At 36.4% G+C, this 18,928-nt stretch overlaps 2 protein-coding genes and 1 long non-coding RNA gene across 5 annotated transcripts; 2 read left to right on the top strand and 1 right to left on the bottom strand.

Moving 5' to 3' along the window:
- Positions 1-4,720: 4,720 nt before the first annotated feature.
- LOC121755060 lies at positions 4,721-7,679 on the top strand. 3 transcript variants are annotated; one of them, XR_006040615.1, is made up of 5 exons: positions 4,721-5,170; positions 5,489-5,560; positions 6,695-6,744; positions 7,172-7,230; positions 7,409-7,679. It is a non-coding gene; the product is annotated as an uncharacterized LOC121755060 (long non-coding RNA). The 3 variants fall into 3 exon arrangements; XR_006040614.1 differs by having other exon boundaries at positions 6,695-6,839; XR_006040613.1 differs by lacking the exon at positions 5,489-5,560 and having other exon boundaries at positions 6,695-6,839.
- Positions 7,680-10,017: 2,338 nt separating this feature from the next.
- On the top strand, positions 10,018-13,637 carry LOC121755532 (MACPF domain-containing protein At1g14780-like). The gene is made up of 8 exons (XM_042150839.1): positions 10,018-10,352; positions 10,445-10,686; positions 11,595-11,796; positions 11,880-11,948; positions 12,125-12,308; positions 12,390-12,559; positions 12,667-12,731; positions 12,859-13,637. The coding sequence occupies exons 1-8, from the start codon at positions 10,116-10,118 to the stop codon at positions 13,481-13,483; spliced, it is 1,794 nt and encodes a 597-aa protein (XP_042006773.1). The 5' UTR covers positions 10,018-10,115; the 3' UTR covers positions 13,484-13,637.
- LOC121755533 (aspartate-semialdehyde dehydrogenase-like) lies at positions 13,629-16,479 on the bottom strand. Its single transcript, XM_042150840.1, has 7 exons — positions 15,788-16,479; positions 14,781-14,867; positions 14,648-14,692; positions 14,445-14,540; positions 14,252-14,353; positions 13,924-14,078; positions 13,629-13,847 (listed from the first exon to the last, which is right to left on the bottom strand). The coding sequence occupies exons 1-7, from the start codon at positions 16,358-16,360 to the stop codon at positions 13,766-13,768; spliced, it is 1,140 nt and encodes a 379-aa protein (XP_042006774.1). The 5' UTR covers positions 16,361-16,479; the 3' UTR covers positions 13,629-13,765.
- Between the last annotated feature and the right edge of the window lie 2,449 nt (positions 16,480-18,928).

The raw sequence follows: 18,928 nt of genomic DNA, 5'->3' as shown, positions 1-18,928 counted from the left end.
CATCTCATAAGTTTATAAGCAAATTATTTGGACCAGTTCCAGACACGTACGCAGAAATATTTATTGATAGGAGCTGAGATTTCTAAATTTTATTTTAAAGTATATTTTTAAGTAAGCTTGAGGAGGCTTTTACATTATAATTACACTAAACTTGAAAAAATTTTGTAAAAAATTAATTACAATGAGGGCTTTAGCCCCTCCTTCCTTTTCACTTGGGTCCGCCCATGACCTGTTGTAAGCTAGCTGCCTTGGCTAGCTTATCTGACCAAGTTATAAGCTTAGATCACCAAGTTTATCACTTAGGTAAAGAAAAACGAAAATTTTTAATTGGTGTATCCCTCCTCCTTTTCTTGATATATAGAACCACTATTTATGTTTCACAATTATTCAGCATGTCTATTTGAAAACTCTATTTTTGAAATATCACCATTTACTTTATTTTGCTAGCATAAAAATTAGAAACTAGTAACTACTATAATAGGGCGTCGACTCTTTGAACCTCATAGCATCCACAACCGTGCTCTTGCCAGTGGCACGGTTGTGGGCCCGGCCCCACTTTTTCTGCCTGCTCTCTGGCAAGAGCGCAACACCCACAGCTATGCTCTTCCGCAAGAACGAGCACAATTCAATTTAAAATTTAATTAAACAAAAACATTTCCATAATATGAAAATTCATTAAAAAATCGAAATAACATTACAAATTACAAATAAATTTAAAAAGACATAATTAAAAGCCTAAAAATTTAAAATTACATAATTAAAATCCTTAAAATTAAAAATTACATAATTAAAATCCTAAAATTAAAAAAACCACCACGCGTTGCCGAATTTCGCCCACATGTGTTTGATTAGGTCTTCTTGTAGCTCAATGTGGGTTCGGGCATTCGCCGCGACATATGCGTCGTAAGCGGCACGATGTTGTTCGTAGTATTCTTGTTCTTCGCGCTCCGCTTCCGCCATAAGATGGGTGAAATCCATTTGAGGTTTTGAGTGAGAGATGAAGGTGTAGATAGTTTGTATGAGAATTATGAATGAGAGATGAATGAGAGATGATTTGAAGTGATAAATGGATGATGAATGTGTGTATTTATAGATGAATTTGGAGGAAAAAAAATCAAAAAAATCAAAAAAATTCAGAAAAACGGGCAAAAAAACGGCCATATTTTTGGGATTTGAAAAATATTTTTTTTATTTTTTATCATTTTTAAAAATTAAATACCGAATTTTTAATTAAAAAAAATCAAAGGCAACGGCTATGTCGTTGCCCAATCGCGTGCCGCCACGTCGCCTGCTCGCTGGCACGGACATGCTCTTCGCAGCGAGCAGCTAATGCCAGCGGCGGTGGAGCTTGTCCGTGCCAGAGGCACGGACGGACGGACGCCGTCCGTCCACCGTCGCGCATGCTCTCATGATTGACATATATGAAAAGCTACAACCACATGTGGTAAGTCATCATCAATGGACATGGACCAATATATAGTCATACAACAAAGATGGCATAAATTCAAGTTTACACCATTTTCAGTCAGTGCCAACATCCACAATTCCACACCATCTACCCCCAATTTTAAAATTACTATAAAAATAAGTCGATATTGAAAAATTGAGCTTAAATTCGTGATTTATTTTGTAAATAATCGTAAAATATATACTCCATCCGTTTCATAATAATGGAGACGTTTCTTTTCGTCACGGAGATTAAGAAAAATTGTGTTAGATGAATAAGTAAAGGGAGAATAAAGTGAGAATTGAAAAAGGTAGGGAGATTAAGAGAAAAAAATGTAAGAGAGATTAAAGTAGGGGTGGAAAAATATGTTCACTTTAACTAAAAAGGGAAATGACTCTATTACTATGGAACGTACCAAAATGGTAAATGACTTTATTACTATAGAACGGATGAAGTAATAAATTATACTTCATCCGTCCCCAAAGAATATGCACTTTGGGGTCGCCACGGGTTTTAATGTAAAATTAGTGGAGAATGAGTTATACCGCATTACAGAGAAAAGACTTTCCAAAATTAAAAAGTGCATATTTTTTGGACGGACTAAAAAAGGAAAGAGTGCATATTCTTCGGGGACGGAAGGAGTAAATAAAGTTAAATAAGGAGTACAACTTAGTACGTGCATCATCATGGTTGGAATTTGAGAACTTTGGACGACTTCTTGTCCTTTATTTTCTGTAATCTTGACTAGCAAATAAGATAAGAAGACCTAGAAAGAATTAGAAAAAGAAAATGTGTGTTCATACTTGAAATTGAGTTCCAAAAAAAAGTTCACACATAAATGTCTCTTTCTCCTTACCCACACGCAAATGGCTATCATCAAAACCTCAATAATTAATTGCACTGATTAAAGACTACTTGGTGTTATGTTCACCTTTTGTTTCCAACATTCACACCCTGTTTTTGTTTGGACGATATTAAAGCATTTGGCTAAGGCTTTGTATCGAGTCCATCCATATCATTTAGGTTTTATCGTGTTATTATGTGATATATTGTTCTTTGTCGAGGTTTATAGATTATCATTATGTTGGAAACTATTTAACATCATATATTCAATAATACATAATTGAATATAAATAAAGCAAGATCTTCGAACATGTATTTCACGTATTAACCATAAACATGATGGATCGAAAACTTACCTTGACGATCCATAGCGGAAGCGATTGGAGAAGACGGAGAGAACTTCCTCGGACTTTCTTTGGCTTAGTGGCGCAACTCCAACTCCAAGGATTTGTTTCTCTCTCTTTCCCTCGTTTATGTGTTCTCTGTAATGTGTGTGATTTGATGGGATCACTACACTTGTATTTATAGGCAGAGAGAGGACAAACCCTACTTATCAAACCTTAAAGCTCTTTCCATCAAAGTGGCTACTTAATTTATGACGTTTCTTTTTGACCAAGTAATACCAAAAATCAAATGAAATAATTGATCACAATAATTTGATTTGTTAGTCAATACTACATCAAAACCAATTAAACCATAATATATGCGTCCATTTTCCTTGATCAAAGAAATGAAATATTCCTTCCACTTAATGACTACAATCAAATACGCATACATATGCTCATAATTATATGTCCTCCTTTTCCGTACTTGTATAGGAACATATATTTAGTCAATCTTAATGACTAATTTAGAGAATAAATTATGGCTAATTTAATTGTGATAATTGAGGGAAACGTCACATTCCAATTATACATTAATAGCTAATTGATAGCTAATTAATTAGGGAAAGTGTGTCTTATATCAAGGTTATGTATTTTATTAAAAATCCAACTCTATTTAGGATTCTATCACATGTCACATATGTGAGACTTAAAACTTACATATTAAACTTTTTATTAATCGAACCAAGGATTTTGAGACTATGTATGAAGATATGAGAGATCTTCAGAGCTTTTAGGAGTTATAATTCTCGTAACTCGTAATATGGTCAACACTACAACCAACAATCATAACGGGAGTTTAATGATATTTATGTTTATCCTAGTAAAGATTAAGTCGGAAATGGAATAATAAATTTATAATTTGAATTCTATCGAGAGTTGAGGAAATCAATACCAATTCTCTTTGTACTTGAACTTTAATTGTTATCTTTTTATGTGTTTCACTTTATTTGCATTAGTTTAATCAAAACACTCTTGAATCTAGTGATGGAGATAGTGTTAGACGTTTAATTACAGTACTTAAAGCTAATCATTAATCTTCGTGGATACAATACTCCTACATATACCTTTAGTTATACTATATGTATATCATGTTTCGACTAGACATGATACCATTATGATAGTTATCATAATTTTGATTAGTAAATTAATTAATTTACATAAATTGAGTGTTTAGTAGATTAAGATAATTGTGAGTTATCTTATTGTAGTGTTTGGTACAATAAGTCACAAGCAAGGATTAAAATTATGATTGCCAAAATTATCCTCATTAATTTAAGTTAATTACTAAACTATCCTCCTTACAAAAATTAGAATCTTTTCAAGCTAAACCTTACAAAAATAGCATATTTTCAGACTAAACTCCTTACGTATCAAAAAACGTATATTTATTCTACCAAAAAAAATATATTTTAGTTTGGTATTCTATTTTTGTAAGCAATGATTATTTTGGTCAAATTTTATGAATAAGCATTGATTATTTTGGACAATCTATATGAAAATATTTTATCAAGTGTCAAATTTTGTACGTTCAAATTTTTTGAAGTTTAAAGCATTTGTGGATTGAACAAAATCGTACATATTTTTGTTTTAAAAAAAACAATTGCCTTCAAGTATTACGTAATTATAATTAGAATATAATATAATGAAAATAAAGTGAGAACAACAAATTGACATCAACAAAAATCATAACATGATTTAATAGGAAAATTACGTCTTTCAATACAACAACATAAGTAAAACCAACACATATTTTGGTTTAGGGTTAGAAATTTTGATGGGTAAAACTGTATTTTGCTAAAATTAACTAGGCTTCCACTACTAGAAAAACAGCATAATACTACACCAAATTTGTGGCACTTAATTAAAACTGCCATTACAGACAATCACTCATTACACCAATATTTCACCACACTTATATCCTAAACTAATACTACGTCTCCAAATAAGTGTCATAAAGAGAATCATTTAGTGGCACTTGTGAGTCGTACAATGTATCCTAAATTATTGAGAACTTTGTTTCACCTCAAAAAAAAGAAAAAAAAGGCTCCAAATATTCAGAAGTTTTCCCTTCAAATTTTCGCCCAACGTTTCCCCCTAATTCTCAAATTTCTAATTATTCAGTTTTCAACTCATTTTGCCCTGAAATTTCAATCAGCTTTCGCCTAACATTTTCCCCTGATTCTCTAATTTCTAATTATTCAATTTTCAACTCATTTTGCCCTGAAATTTCAATCAGCTACGGAGAAATCTGCTACTCTGCAATCTGCTTCCCAGAGATAGCAATAGCAAGATGGAAAGCCTAATAATTTTCATAGTCTCGATTTTTTTATTTATTTGTGAAGATTTAACCTTTTTGATTGTGTTTAAATTGTGAAGCCTGCAAGGAAATTGGATTCGACCACCGACAAAGTAAAGAAGCCACGTCGCTACCGCCGGGAACGGTTGCTTTTAGGTTCCACAAATGTTACCACAAATTGAAATTACTCCTAAGAAGGTCTCCTAACTTCGTATACAAATCTTTATTTCAATTCTAGTGACAAAATAAGGATCTTCACAAGTTTATGTGCCATCACAAAACAGTGTACTAATATATGTTCCTTATTTCTTCTTGTAAAATGCTCCTTATTTGCTTATGATTGAAGCAACAGTTGTGAAAGAAATGTTTTGTGCTTGTGCAGTTGTGCTTTAAAAGTTATTGGTGCTACTGCTTTTTGATTTTTTTCTACAATTGGAGTAGTTTGTCACCGTTTCTGTGGAATCCTGTACGTATTTGGAACTAAGTAGGCTATATTTGCTGTGTTTTGGTTTGCAGGATTTGAAAAACATGAGAACATGAATAATGGCTTACTTTCTGTTGCAGCTGCTTCAACAAATAGTGCTTATGGTACTTAATTTTCTTATGTTTGTGTGCTTGTTAGTTCACATCCTTTTTTGGGAGGGGAAAAGCTGAATTTTTTATAGGTAGTTGCTTCAACAAATATTACTTACGGTACTAAATTTTCTTATCTTTGTTTGCTTGTTAGTTCACATTCCTTTTTTGAGAAGGGAAAAGCTGAACTTTTTTATAGGTAGTTGTTTATGGGGGCTCTGGACTGTGCTATCTTGCTTGGTAGTTTTCATTTATTGGTTTTTAGTGTTCAAAGGTCGTAGTACGGTTTATAAAAAGTTTAAACACACATGGATGCATTTAGTATTTGATAATTCAGATTTTGTTCCTGTAGTTAGGATCCACCATATACTTACAGTATGTTAGTAGAATAAACATTTATAAATAATTTATCCTATATTAATTAGGTTTCAATATTAGTTGATGTGAATATATATGCTTAGTATTGATTGTTATTCATAGTATTTGTTTATTGGCTTATTAATCAGATAGTAATATGACGACGACATACATTTACTTGAGGAAATGTTGATTTTCTGGAACTTCTGCATATTCTGGTTTGAGTTCATCGAAAGTTAAGAAGTAGATGAATGTGAATATGTTGTTAAAATACTTGGTCAATATGGATCTTGTAAGTTATAAATATTAATGATTAAGTTGAAACAACTAACTTTATATTTTACTATTTAGTTTTAATTTTTTGAAGCATTGAATCTAAGTGTATTATGTAAATTATGCGTCCTTAGTATTTAAGTGGTAACAACTTTATGTTTAACTTCCATCACTATTAAACAACTATTTCAAAGTCAATTTTTTTGGCTTTTTCTCTGAACTGCTATTCTCTTTCCACTTCAAGCATGTGCTAGTTGCATATTAGATCCTTGATTCTGCCAAGCTTTTAGAAAATAGAGTAACCGATAAAGATCTTATTCTATATTACAATGCTTAAGTATTCCAGGGAGCAATAGTGATTATGTCAAATACGCCTCCTACTGCGAGACATATTGTTGATGCTACTTTTGACCGACAACACCATGTAAATGGTGGTAAAAAGTGTATCAAAAGAATAAGACATCAAAGATTACTCTAGTTTTTCTTGAATTGCTAATTATTGTTTTCTATCTCTTACAGAAATGGGAACAAAGATGCATTACAAAAGCTACTTCCCAGGGGTTAAGATGGTGAGACCTTAATGATGATTCTAGCAGTAGTAGTTGGACCTTATCTTACAGGACCAATATGGTGGCAAAGAATGCTTGTTGTATTTAAGAATCTGGTACTTTTATCATCTTTTATCATTATATTTCTCATTCTAAGATCAACTTCCAATTGCTTTGATCAACTATATAATGCATAGCTTCTTAGAATTTCTTTGGGCCCATGTTTTTTAACTCCATCGTATTTATATAATTTATAGGGACATATGGAATAGTTCAATATGAGTGATCTTCATAATGGTTTTCCTTTATTAAATTCTTTTCATGGCAGAACATATGTTGCTCCAGTTAGATTTGGACACTTTATACACATAATAATCTGCTTCATTTTCTGGAATACTTGTGTTCTTATGTACCTATAAATTAATCATCTCTTTGGATATTTCTGTAGCAGGAAAGAGTGATGGATTTTTTGGAGGGTATACAACTCTATTAAATAAAGATTTATAGGTAACCATCCTCATTTACAAAGTTTTTGGGCATCCATTTTCTGACATGTGTGTTTTCATCCCATGTAGTTATATTTTATTCTTTGATATAGTTTCTTTCTTTCAGTTTTTTCATTCTTCTTGTACATAGTACATTGGTTTATGTAGTAACTCCAAGTTTTAAAACTGAAATGTTTCAGGTTGCGTCGCAGAGAACATTTGCTCATTTGACAGCAATAAGAGACTCACGTATCTAAAGAAGCAAGCATGTCTCGTGCAAATATGTTATGCACTTTTGGATAGATAGGACTTTACAGTTTTTACTACATGGAAGATGAACAACACTTAATATGTTCAGTATGCGTGTGAAAAAACACATTACATTTTGGCATTAGATACTTGGAATTTTTGTTACTTAAATATGACATTTTATTTTAATGAGTTGTTTATGTAATTTTGTTGGATGAATAATTATAGTTTAATATGAATTTTTTATATGTTGGAAATGAAATTGAAATATTATTTATGTTTATAAAGGTAAAATGTAAAATGTAAATTTTACGTATTTGAAGGATGTAAATATAAATTATAGAAATTTGTAGACTAGATTGTAAATTATATAAAATGCAGGATGAAATTGTAATAATATATATTTATGGGGGGTATTCCTTAAATTTTCGTCCAAGTATATTGGTGTAGTCTAATAGAACATGTTGTGGCAATTGCTAGTGCCATTAGATGTGATTCTTCATTACATTTTTTTAGTGTAACAATGATTGATCTTTACTTACACATGAACTATTACTACATGTGTTGGGGCTGACACTTGCTTCAAGTGCCATTATAGATAAAGTGTAATGTTAACATAATTCTTGTGGCATTTTAAAGTGCCATAAAAAGCCAATTTTCTAGTAGTGTTCCATGATAAATAACATAGGATTTTGGGTAGTTACAAATATGAGTGAAACATAGGATTTTCAGTGGGCTTTGTGCGGACCGGATATAAAACACGGGCTATTAGTTTGGTAACATAACTACCAAACACATAAATAAACCCAGATTATTCCCTTATCTAGGAGTAACATAGCTACCAAATGGCCCTAACTATTTTGTACACTTATGGTTAATTATTAATGTTAATAAAAAGTGAATCACATGTGTCTGCACAATTAGCTGAGTTTATAGTTCTTATATCTTCGTGCACATCTTGAGTGATGTAGTTTCAGTCCGTTTATATTTGCAACTTTCAATAGTATTTTCTTCCTCTCTGTCATTTGAATAGTTTTGTAGTTGCTCTAATTTTTTTTATTTGACCACAGATGTTTCGAATCCGCCTTCAACGGAATCGTATTAATCCTGCTCGACTGAGCTTGCGGATTAAGACCGAAAGTCTCCCAACAGGTTGCTCTATTAGTTGTGAGAGTGACTATCTCACTAAACAGTTAATAAAAAGAGATCTCAATTAGCAAGTGCATTTTGAAAGAGGTCTCGTTTAACAAGTGAATCTTGCTGATAGTCTCCTTAATTACAATGATTCTAGCTATTAATCGGCCCTACTATTATTTATGTTTTAATGCTTCTGTTGATATATAGTCTTTATTAGATGCGTTGACTTCTTAGAATAACTTTCGTGCTTATAATTTTGCAATTAATTCTCGGGGAAAAACAAGGAAAAAACAACTTGATATGTAGTGCTTGAGTTTATTACTAGTAGGTAAAAAAAATATCAGCAATTAATCAGATACCAAATCTAGATTATTAAATACTGCATTTGTCCAAAATAAGAAGTCTTCGGCCAAAACTGGTAAGTAAGAGAGATATTGACAAAAAAAATGATAGAAATAGTAAACATGTTGTGTCAAATTGCCAATATATATACTAAGATATATAATACGAGAATATCACGCAGAGGATCATCATTTCCCTTTTTCACGTCAAACTATACGACTTAAAACAAAAATAAATCTAAATTTGTGGATTAATTATTATAGCTTTGTCCAAAATAACTATTACACTCAACTCTCAATAAGAATTTCGATTTTTATTAGGGTGTCCACTATGGGATAGCCGCGGCTATAGCCCCGGGCGGGGCGGCCTATAGTGGGGAGAACGTCCGCCCCGAGGCAGACGAAATTTCCAGGGCGGGCGGTCATCCGGCGTTTTCGGGGCGAGGACGCACTGGTCCGGCGGGGGCGGGGCGGAAGTGGGGCGACCTATAGTGGGGGCGGGGCGGACGTTTCTTCATTTTTTTTTGTATTTTTTTATAATTCAATTTAATTTACCTATAAATACACATCATTTCACTCATTATTTTTACACCATTCCAATTCTTCACTCATACTTTCTCTCATTAAAATTTTTGGATTCTATTTGTATTTAAAATGGACGATTTCTAGAACGACGCGTGGAATTTCCAGTACTTTAATACGACGAAAATGTAGTGTTCAATTTTAATTTCTTCACTTATGGCCGTTTTCTTCTAATTACGTATAGTACGATAAATTTAATTATAATTGAATTAACATAAATGAAAAAAAGATAGGGGCTATTGAAAGTGTCCACCATAGTGGTGGAAACAAAAATTTGAAACTGTAGACAATAAATTTGGGGCTATGAAAAAAAAAGAGTGGGGCTATTGGAGTTTCCACATGGACACTTGAAAGTTTACCCAATCAACCACACGGAAACGTGAGACAGTTGCATCAGTCAACTTCCCCTATTTATTGTATAAATTTTCTTCAAACAAGACAAGAAACCTATTTAATCAAGTCTCTTCCAATTTTAATATTATACTACTACTACTACTATATATATTAGCCAAACTCCATACACAACATTTGTGTGCAGAAATCGACTTTTGGGAGAAAAAAAAAATAAAAACTAGATATTTTTTTTAATAAAGAAAGAATGGGTGATGGAATTGTGCAAAGGGCTCTCTCGAGCCTTGGCAAAGGCTTCGATTTATCATCCGATTTCCGACTGAAATACTGCAAGGGCGACGGCCGCCTCGTCCTCCTCAACGAGTCCGACACCCGGGAGCTTCGGGTCCCGGGGTTCGGATCCCTGGCTGACGTGTCAAACGACATAAAATGCGACAAGGGTGACCGTACGAGGTACCAGACCGACATCCTTGACTTCAAGCAGGTTAAAACATGAACCAGTAGCTTCTTTGGTTGAACTACGAACCAATAGCTTAAGCAGTTCGTTTTCTGATCCGGTTTTTTATTATTTTTCAGATGTCGGAATTTTTCAACCAGAAAAGCTCGGTTGGCGGGAAGATCCCGTCAGGGCTTTTCAATGCGATGTTCGGGTTTCAGAGCGGGTCGTGGGCTGTGGATGCTTCGAATACGAAGAATCTAGGGCTAGATGGGTATTACATCGTGCTGTTTACACTTCGTATTGATCGACATCCTTTGATTCTTGCTGATCATGTAAGAAATGAAGTTCCTTCCAAGTGGGACCCAGCTGCTCTTGCCAGGTAATTAATTACTGATTTGCATTAATCTGCTTATTAGTATTCAAATTGAAAATAGATGCAAGTGGAGTTGAAATTTACAAATTATAGTAGAGTTTTATTTTTGTGAATTGATTGTCGTTTATACCATTGTGGCAAAAGATGTTAGAATTAGGGAACTTTTTTTTTGGAATTTGTTTCTACAATTTGCCAAAGAAATAAGCTTAGTCAATCCTCAAAATGAATTTCTTCCAAAGGAGTATTAATGTTGACCCACAAATATATTTAAAAAATATTAATGCGTACATATAATGTGAGGTCGAAAACATAGTCGGTCTCTGTCTCTAAGTACTAATTGCATGCGACATTATGAAGACTTATAAGTTAATTGAACATTTCAAACTTGTAAATGTACTTCAAATTTTCAAAATCCTATAAAGAATATCAACGTTGCCTCTTTAATTACTTTAATTAATTTTCTATTTGACCACTTCAATTGATTTTTTTAGATCTTTTTTTTTTTGGTTCTTGACATGTCTTTGTAAGTCATTTAGTTGAAATCTCCATTATTTTAGATGTGGACATAATATTGTTTTTTCTAAAAAAAATTTAACATAAAACCAACAGTGTGGAGTAGCAAAGTTGGATTGTTGCTTTCACCGTAGTTTGAGGCTTGGTCCGTTTACCTTAAAAAATTCTTATCTGTCAACTTTTCCATAAGTCGGCTATATCAATTTAAGAAAATGACATTACTCTAGGGAGCTTTGATTAATATGGTCATAATGTAGTACTACTAGTGTATTTTCTTAAAATAAAATTTTTATTTCCAGATATGAGTTCCACCGATAAATAAATTATTGGGAAATTGTGGTATAGATTACAGTATTAGAAAAAGCAATGTTAATTTGATGAATAATTTTGGAATGTGACAGATTTATTGAAAAATATGGTACTCACATAATTGTGGGGCTGAGCATAGGTGGAAAGGATGTAGTATTAGTAAAGCAAGATAAATGTTCAAACATGGACTCATCACAGCTCAAGAATCATTTGGATAATCTTGGTGATCAGTTGTTCACTGGGGCCTGCCCCTTTTCTCCAAATCATCCCAATCAACTACTACAAAACAACAAGGTTTTGTTTCTTTCTTCCAATTTCCTTTTTTCCCCCTTATTATGTCATTATTATTGAGACTAGTGTTTATTAATTAATCACAGGCACCGCAAGCTTTCCGTGAGATCTTTGATCCACAGCCAAATCTCTTCAGCAATTACGCTTCAAAAGATGTACTATGTTTGATCACTTTTAATCTTACATGTAGAGATGTGATCAAATTCAATAGTTTCCAATTTAAATGAATGTCAAAGCAGAGCCCCTAAGTTGGACTTTAAGTCTGGCATGGGAGGTATTTATGGTAAATGTGAGAGAAAAGAGAAATAAATGGAAATTGGGATGTGTGTAGGGGATAAGAGTGATATGTTCAAGAAGAGGTGGAGATCCAAGAGTGAGCACACATTCTGAATGGCTGCCAACCGTTGGATCAAAGCCAGATGCCATTCATTTCAACTTCATTCCAATCACTTCTCTTCTTAGAGGTCTCCCTGGCAGAGGCTTCTTGTCCCATGCCATCAACCTCTACCTTCGTTGTAAGTCACTCTCACTTAAATCATCTCACATTCATATTAAATAATTTCTTAAAATTTAAAAAATAAATAAATTATGGACAGATAAGCCTCCAATTGGAGACTTACAGTACTTCCTGGACTTTCAAGCCCATAAAATATGGGCCCCAATTCACAACGACCTCCCTTTGGGCCCGAAATTGAATAAGGCTTTGCAAACTCCATCTCTCAGTTTCAACTTGATGTGGCCAAAGCTATATGTCAATACTACTCAGGTGAATAAACATAAATTTGCATAAATTTATTCATAACTCAATGATTTATTAGTAGAATTATGTTTTTTTTTTTCAAATTTTAAGGTCCCATTATTGAATGTGAATAGGTCACGGCGGGAAACACCCCTGTCACTGGAATGCGATTATATCTCGAGGGAATCAAATCTAACAGGTATGAATTTACAATCAATTTTGGATCAGTTGCAGATTTAATCTATCTTTATAACTAAGTGTTATATTTATAGTAGCAAAATGAATAATATCTTGCTTGGTGGAGTAACATTCACATGTGTATTCAGGTTGGGAATACACCTCCAACAGTTGGTAAACCCACCGGTGCTCCTAGAAGACAAGCTCCACCAGCCAGGCACGTGGCGGGGCACGGAGGACACACCCGACCACCACCGCTACCTCGAGCCAATCCACTGGAAGAAATTCTCCCACGTGTGCACCGCCCCAGTCAAGTACGACCCGCGGTGGCTCAACCCAGGGGCCGAGGCCGCCTTCATCGTCACCGGAGCCCAGCTCCACGTCGAGAAGGATGTCCTCCACCTCCGCCTCCTCTACACCAGAGTCTCCGCCGCCTGCATCATCCAGTCCAACTGGATGCAGACCGCTTCCGCCAACCACTCGTTCAAATCGGGGTTTTTCTCCTCGATCAGCACTTCCATTACCGGGACCACTGACAAGGACAAGTCGGAGCCGGTGATCATGGACTCCGCCGTGTACCCAACCGGGCCGCCCGCACAAATGCAGAAGATGCTCAAATTTGTGGACACGACGGAGCTTTGCCGGGGGCCGTCAGATAGCCCCGGGCATTGGCTGGTGACGGGGGCCAAGTTGGACGTCGAGAAGAGGAAGATATGCTTACGGGTTAAGTTCTCTTTGTTGAACCTTTCCTCGCAGGCAAACACTATAAACTAATACGTCACGTGCACACAGAGAAAGGAAAAGAGGGTTAGCATTTCTTCATTCTTTTAATGGACTTTTTTTGTCCAATAAATAGTATTTTCTGCATTCGTTACAAGTAGAAGATGCTGTTGCAGAATCTTAAATAAGATCAACAAAGTTTCCCAAACGAAAATACTCTCTTTTTATTGAAAAAATAAGGTAGTAAACTAACATAGGAGTTGCTGCTACATAGCAGCTGTTAACCGCATACAAAATTTCTCATCATAACTTTAGCAAACAAATAGAAGTACAATTCTACAGCAACAATTCAGCAATCTGGACGGCATTTAACGCAGCACCCTTGCGTATTTGGTCTCCACAAACAAATATGTCCAACCTATTTTCACAAGAGACGTTCGTGTTGATAATCATACCAAATTTTATAAACAAGTCGAATATAAGCAGATTCTTACCCGTAGTTCCCTTCTTGAGACACATCTTGCCGTATTCTTCCTACTGCAACATCATCTTTGTTAGAAACTTCTAGCGGGGTGGGGAAGTTGTTCCCTGCACGATCATCAATCACCACAACACCCGGGGCATTGCTAAGAATCTCCCTTGCTGCAACCTGATGGAAATAAGAGGTCAGTATTGAAGAGGAATATATTACTTCTTGCACATTATTATTCGTAGATATCTGAGCTGCAGCAGCTAAGTATAAAAATCGGGCAAATATGATGTGACTGTTTCATCGGAACCTTGCACCGGATAAGAGAGAAATAGTCCAAGTAACAAATTTACCTCGTCTAGAGGTGTCTCGAACTGAAGATTGACACTCTCAGCATGAGCACGCATGACAGGTACTCGAATACATGTAGCAGTAACTTTGACATCATTATTATTCTGCAGGGAATGACAGCGAAATCGCTTAGACAGCTGATGTAGTATGCTAATACATCAAATACAATCTGTAGAACTAAAACAAAAATGTTACCCATATCTTCCTTGTCTCTTTAACTAGTTTCATCTCCTCTTCATTGTATCCATTTGAAAGAATGGGTGCATTATGCGAGAACAAGTTGAAGGCATACTGTAGATTTAAGAAATTTATACAAAGCAATATTGAGAAGATGGAAGAATGGTTTATGAAACTGATCAGAGTTGCAATACAAAAATAAAGAAGAGAGATTTGTTGACCTGCTGGCTAAAGATGTTACAAGTGGGCTCTTTGCCTTCCAGTACCTGTTAGGAAACAATGTTGTTTCATTCACCCACAAGTTGGAAGATAGATTTAGATCAAAACATGGAAAAGAAAAGAAGAGAAAAATACCTCACGAGTCTGCTGTTCCAGCTCTTCCATTGCTGCAGCACCTGCACCACTAGCTGCCTGGTATGTGCTGACAACCATACGCGTTACCTGCATAGCATAATCAGCAACATTCGACAATGAGACACGCACAGTCCATGAGAACATGACTAAATATATGCCAAATACAAGGAGAATAATATACATTCTGAATAGTATTCTGGGGATGCAAAAAAGAGGGATAAACGACACAGCTAAGGTGCTACAAGAGGGCAATGCAACTTATTAAACAAAATGCCAAGACTCTGCAGCAAGTTTCAAATAAGATTTTTACTGAAGCAGTAGAGTCTAAAGTCTGCCACTTGGGTAAATCAAACAGCACAAACAATGGCTTTCATTAATCAGGTTTCATGATTTTAGGGTGCATATTGTTGCTCAAATTAGATGAGACAGTACTTAACGAGGATAACAAAAACCAAATACATTATCCAGTATGCGAAGATGAAAATTTTGAAAGTATCTCAGATCAAAAATACAATTTCACTTTCCCTAAATGAATAGCGTGCAATAGACCTTAATCAGAACTTGGGTATTCAGCGTGAGATCTATTGTATCTATGCAGTTCACTTAATATGTACAATTACGAACATCATGTCAGTCACCGACTGTAAGCAGCTTTCCTGCACTGAACTTAAGAAAATCGATGCCTCTCCCTTTCGTAGATTAAACTGCAAAATGTTGATAGTATAGGCGCTTGTCCATTTATCCAGCCCCATCTGTAACAATTCTTTAACCAGACAATGTAGCTATCACAGCATACCCGTTCGAGACTACTAAACCAACACTCCACGAGCTACTACAATTAATTAAGGGATCAGAAACAAAATCTAAATGTCTTATTTCTCCTCAACTCCTTATGCAACCAACCACCTTACTAGCATAGAAAGCACACTAATTCAAATTGCACTTAAAATTTAGCTTCAAATAGAGCATGATAATAAAAATAAATTTAAAAAAAAAAAGAACTTTACTTTAGCACGGCGATGCAAAGGCGTGGCGGCCATGAGACAAATAATCGTGGAGCAATTCGGATTGGCAATGAGCGCCCCTTTCCTGCTCCCGAGCTTAATTCCGTCCATGGCCTCGGGATTGACCTCCGGTATGACGAGCGGAACCCCCTCGTGCATCCTGAAGGCGGAGCTGTTATCCACCACAATGGTGCCCTTCTCGGCCGCAATCGGGCCGAACTTCTTGCTGATGCTCCCTCCGGCGCTGAACAGGGCAATGTCGACGCCGTCGAAGCTGTTCTCGGTCAATTCCTCGACGGTGTAGTCCCGATTCTCGTAATTGAGGGATTTTCCGGCGGAGCGTTTGGAGGCGAGGAGCTTGAGGGATCGGTAGGGGAAGTCTCGGTCGGACAGGACGGAGAGGAACTCCTGGCCGACGGCGCCGGTGACTCCGACGATGGCGATGGAGGGGCCGTCGTCGCGGAGGGACATGCGGACATTGGAAGAGCGGGAAACGGGGAGCGTGGTGGTTTTGTGGAGGAAGGGAGGGGTGGTGAGGTGGTGGTGTTGGTGCAGAGAGAGTGCGGGGAGCTTCATTTCTTTGGATATTGGAAAATGGGTGGCGCCGGCGGCCTTTGGTTTTGTAGGGTTAAATGGGGCAGATAGATATTCAGTCACCTGTCGTCGGCGGCGGCGGATTCACTTTTTTAAACACAAATCAAATACTACTCCATTAATCATTAGTATTAATCTAAAGTCCTATACAAAATACAACTAATATGTACGTAGATTGAAATGCATAGTAAATATTAACATAATTTAAATTAAATTATTTACATTTAGTTCATCAAATTAAAAACAATTCAAAATTGAGATAATAATTATTGCTAGCAAATTTAACCAAAAGAAATTGTCATAGTGCAAATGAACTCCAACTAAAATAAACAATAAATCAATCTATTCAAAAGTTATTTTAAAAAATCACTTAGATTTATTTCAATGAAACTTTTAACATAAATCGACTACAATAATTCACAGTTGGCTATATTTAATCACACAGTTATTACAAAAAACCAGAAGTTTTTAACCATAGACTCGATACTTCCTCCGGAACCATATCGAAAACCAAAAAAAAGTTTTGCAGAGTAGTACTCCCTCCATTCTATAGTAATAGAATCATTTTGTTATTTTGGTACGTTCCATAATAATATAATCATTTCTTTTATTTTTTAGTAAAAGTCAACACATATCTCCATATTTACTTTACTCTCTCTTACTTTATTCTCTCTTCATCTCTCTACCTTATTCATTTTCCACTTTATTCTTCATTTACTTAACTCACCTAACACAATTTTTCTTAATCTCTGTGCCGAAAAGAAACACCTCCATTACTATGGAACGGATGAAGTAGTATTTAATAATGCAACGGAAAAAGGTAGTAGCAAATAAGTGAATATTTAGTTATTTTCGATATCGTAGGAATTCTATTGTTGTCATGTTTGTTTTTGGTTTTAGAGCACCCACAACCGTGCTCTTGCCAACGAGCATGGTTGTGGGCCAGGCCCCACTTTTTCTGTCTGCTCTTAGGCAAGAGCATAACACACACAGTCGTGCTCTTCCGCAAGGACGAGCACAAGGGTCCCACCATTCTATTATTCAATTTAAATAAAAACATTTCCATAATATTAAAATTCATTAAAAAAATCGAAATAATATTACAAATTACAAATAAAATAAAAATTACATAATTAAAATCCTAAAAATTAAAAATTACATAATTAAAATCTTAAAAATTAAAAATTACATAATTAAACTCTTAAAAATTAAAAATTACATAATTAAAGGCTAAAAATACCCCATGTAAGACTATTCATCCGGCGGCATACCCCCAATTGTTTTTAGAGACCCAATATCATGGTCTCATGCGATCGAAGTTGCGCGAGGGTCATAGTTGATCTATCGGCCATATTGAGTTGGGCCAAAATCGCCCACAACGAGTTGGTGGGGGGTGGAGGTGACGCATAGGGAACGGGAACGGGAGCGGGTTCGGGAGCATCGCCGGATGGAGTCGCGGCGCGACGGCGGTTGGTCGCCGGCTTCTTCCTTCCTTGTGGTCGGCGTTGGGAACCGCTCGGGCCGGCATCGGGGCTACCCAAGTTAGCTCCGGCAAGTTGGCTAGCCATGTCTTCAGAGCCGGCGTCGGATATGGATACCAACCTTGACCGTTTGGAGGAGCCGCTAGAGGAGGATGTTACGTCTCCCCTATACTTCAGATGCGACCGCGTCTATTGCTAAATGTTGAGGTACTTGAACGGCTTGTAGTTCATGGATTGGTAGGTCGACAAGGCGGAACTGATGATGTCGACCTCGCTCCGGACGCTCCCCGCCGACCGCTCTTCCTGGATGTAATACCCCTGGAACTTTTGGATTTCTTCGTTGGCTCTGTATATGGCGTTGCTCACCATACTCTCGTTGCGCTCGATTGTTCCCACCGGCCGGTTTTCATTGTACCGGCGACAGATGCGCAACCTCCGGATCTTCGGAGATTGACAAGAAAGCCTTGAACAATTGCTCTATCTCCGCCGGAGTGTACGGTGTGCGGACACCGCGAGTATGAGGAGTCGAAGTTTGGGAGGGGCCGCTCGGCCTCGCTCTAGGTTCGGTGCCCACTCGTATTGCCCTTCGGGGCATCTTGGTCGTCGATCGGGTAAGGCCGGTAGCCACCCAAAACTCCCGAACTTTGGGTTTGAGGATGGGCCGAATATTCTGTTTCCAGACTAGGAAACGGTTGTGAACCGAACCAATCGAGGTTCCAACCGTGGGAGCCCGGAGGGTGATCGCCATGGCCGGACATTGTTATGTTGTAGGAGTGGAAGAAAGATTGAGAATGGAGAAAACGGATATACTTTTTTTAGAAAGTGGGAAAATATTTTTTTTTATTTTTAATCGGTTTTTTAATTAAAAACCGATTTAAAAAAAAAAAAACAAAATTGCCAACGGCTAAGCCGTTGGCCAATCTGCGCCGTCCACGTCACCTGCTCGCTGGCACGGACGTGCTCGATGCATCGAGCAGCGCCGTGCCAGCGAAGCGAGCGCAGCAGCGAACAGCGTCTCCGTACCGCTGGCACGGACAGACGGACGCCATCCTGCTTACCGTTGTGCATG

Source organism: Salvia splendens, chromosome 11 (assembly GCF_004379255.2).
Source record: "Salvia splendens isolate huo1 chromosome 11, SspV2, whole genome shotgun sequence".
NCBI lineage: Eukaryota > Viridiplantae > Streptophyta > Magnoliopsida > Lamiales > Lamiaceae > Salvia > Salvia splendens.
This window is presented reverse-complemented; position numbering and strand designations above follow the sequence as displayed.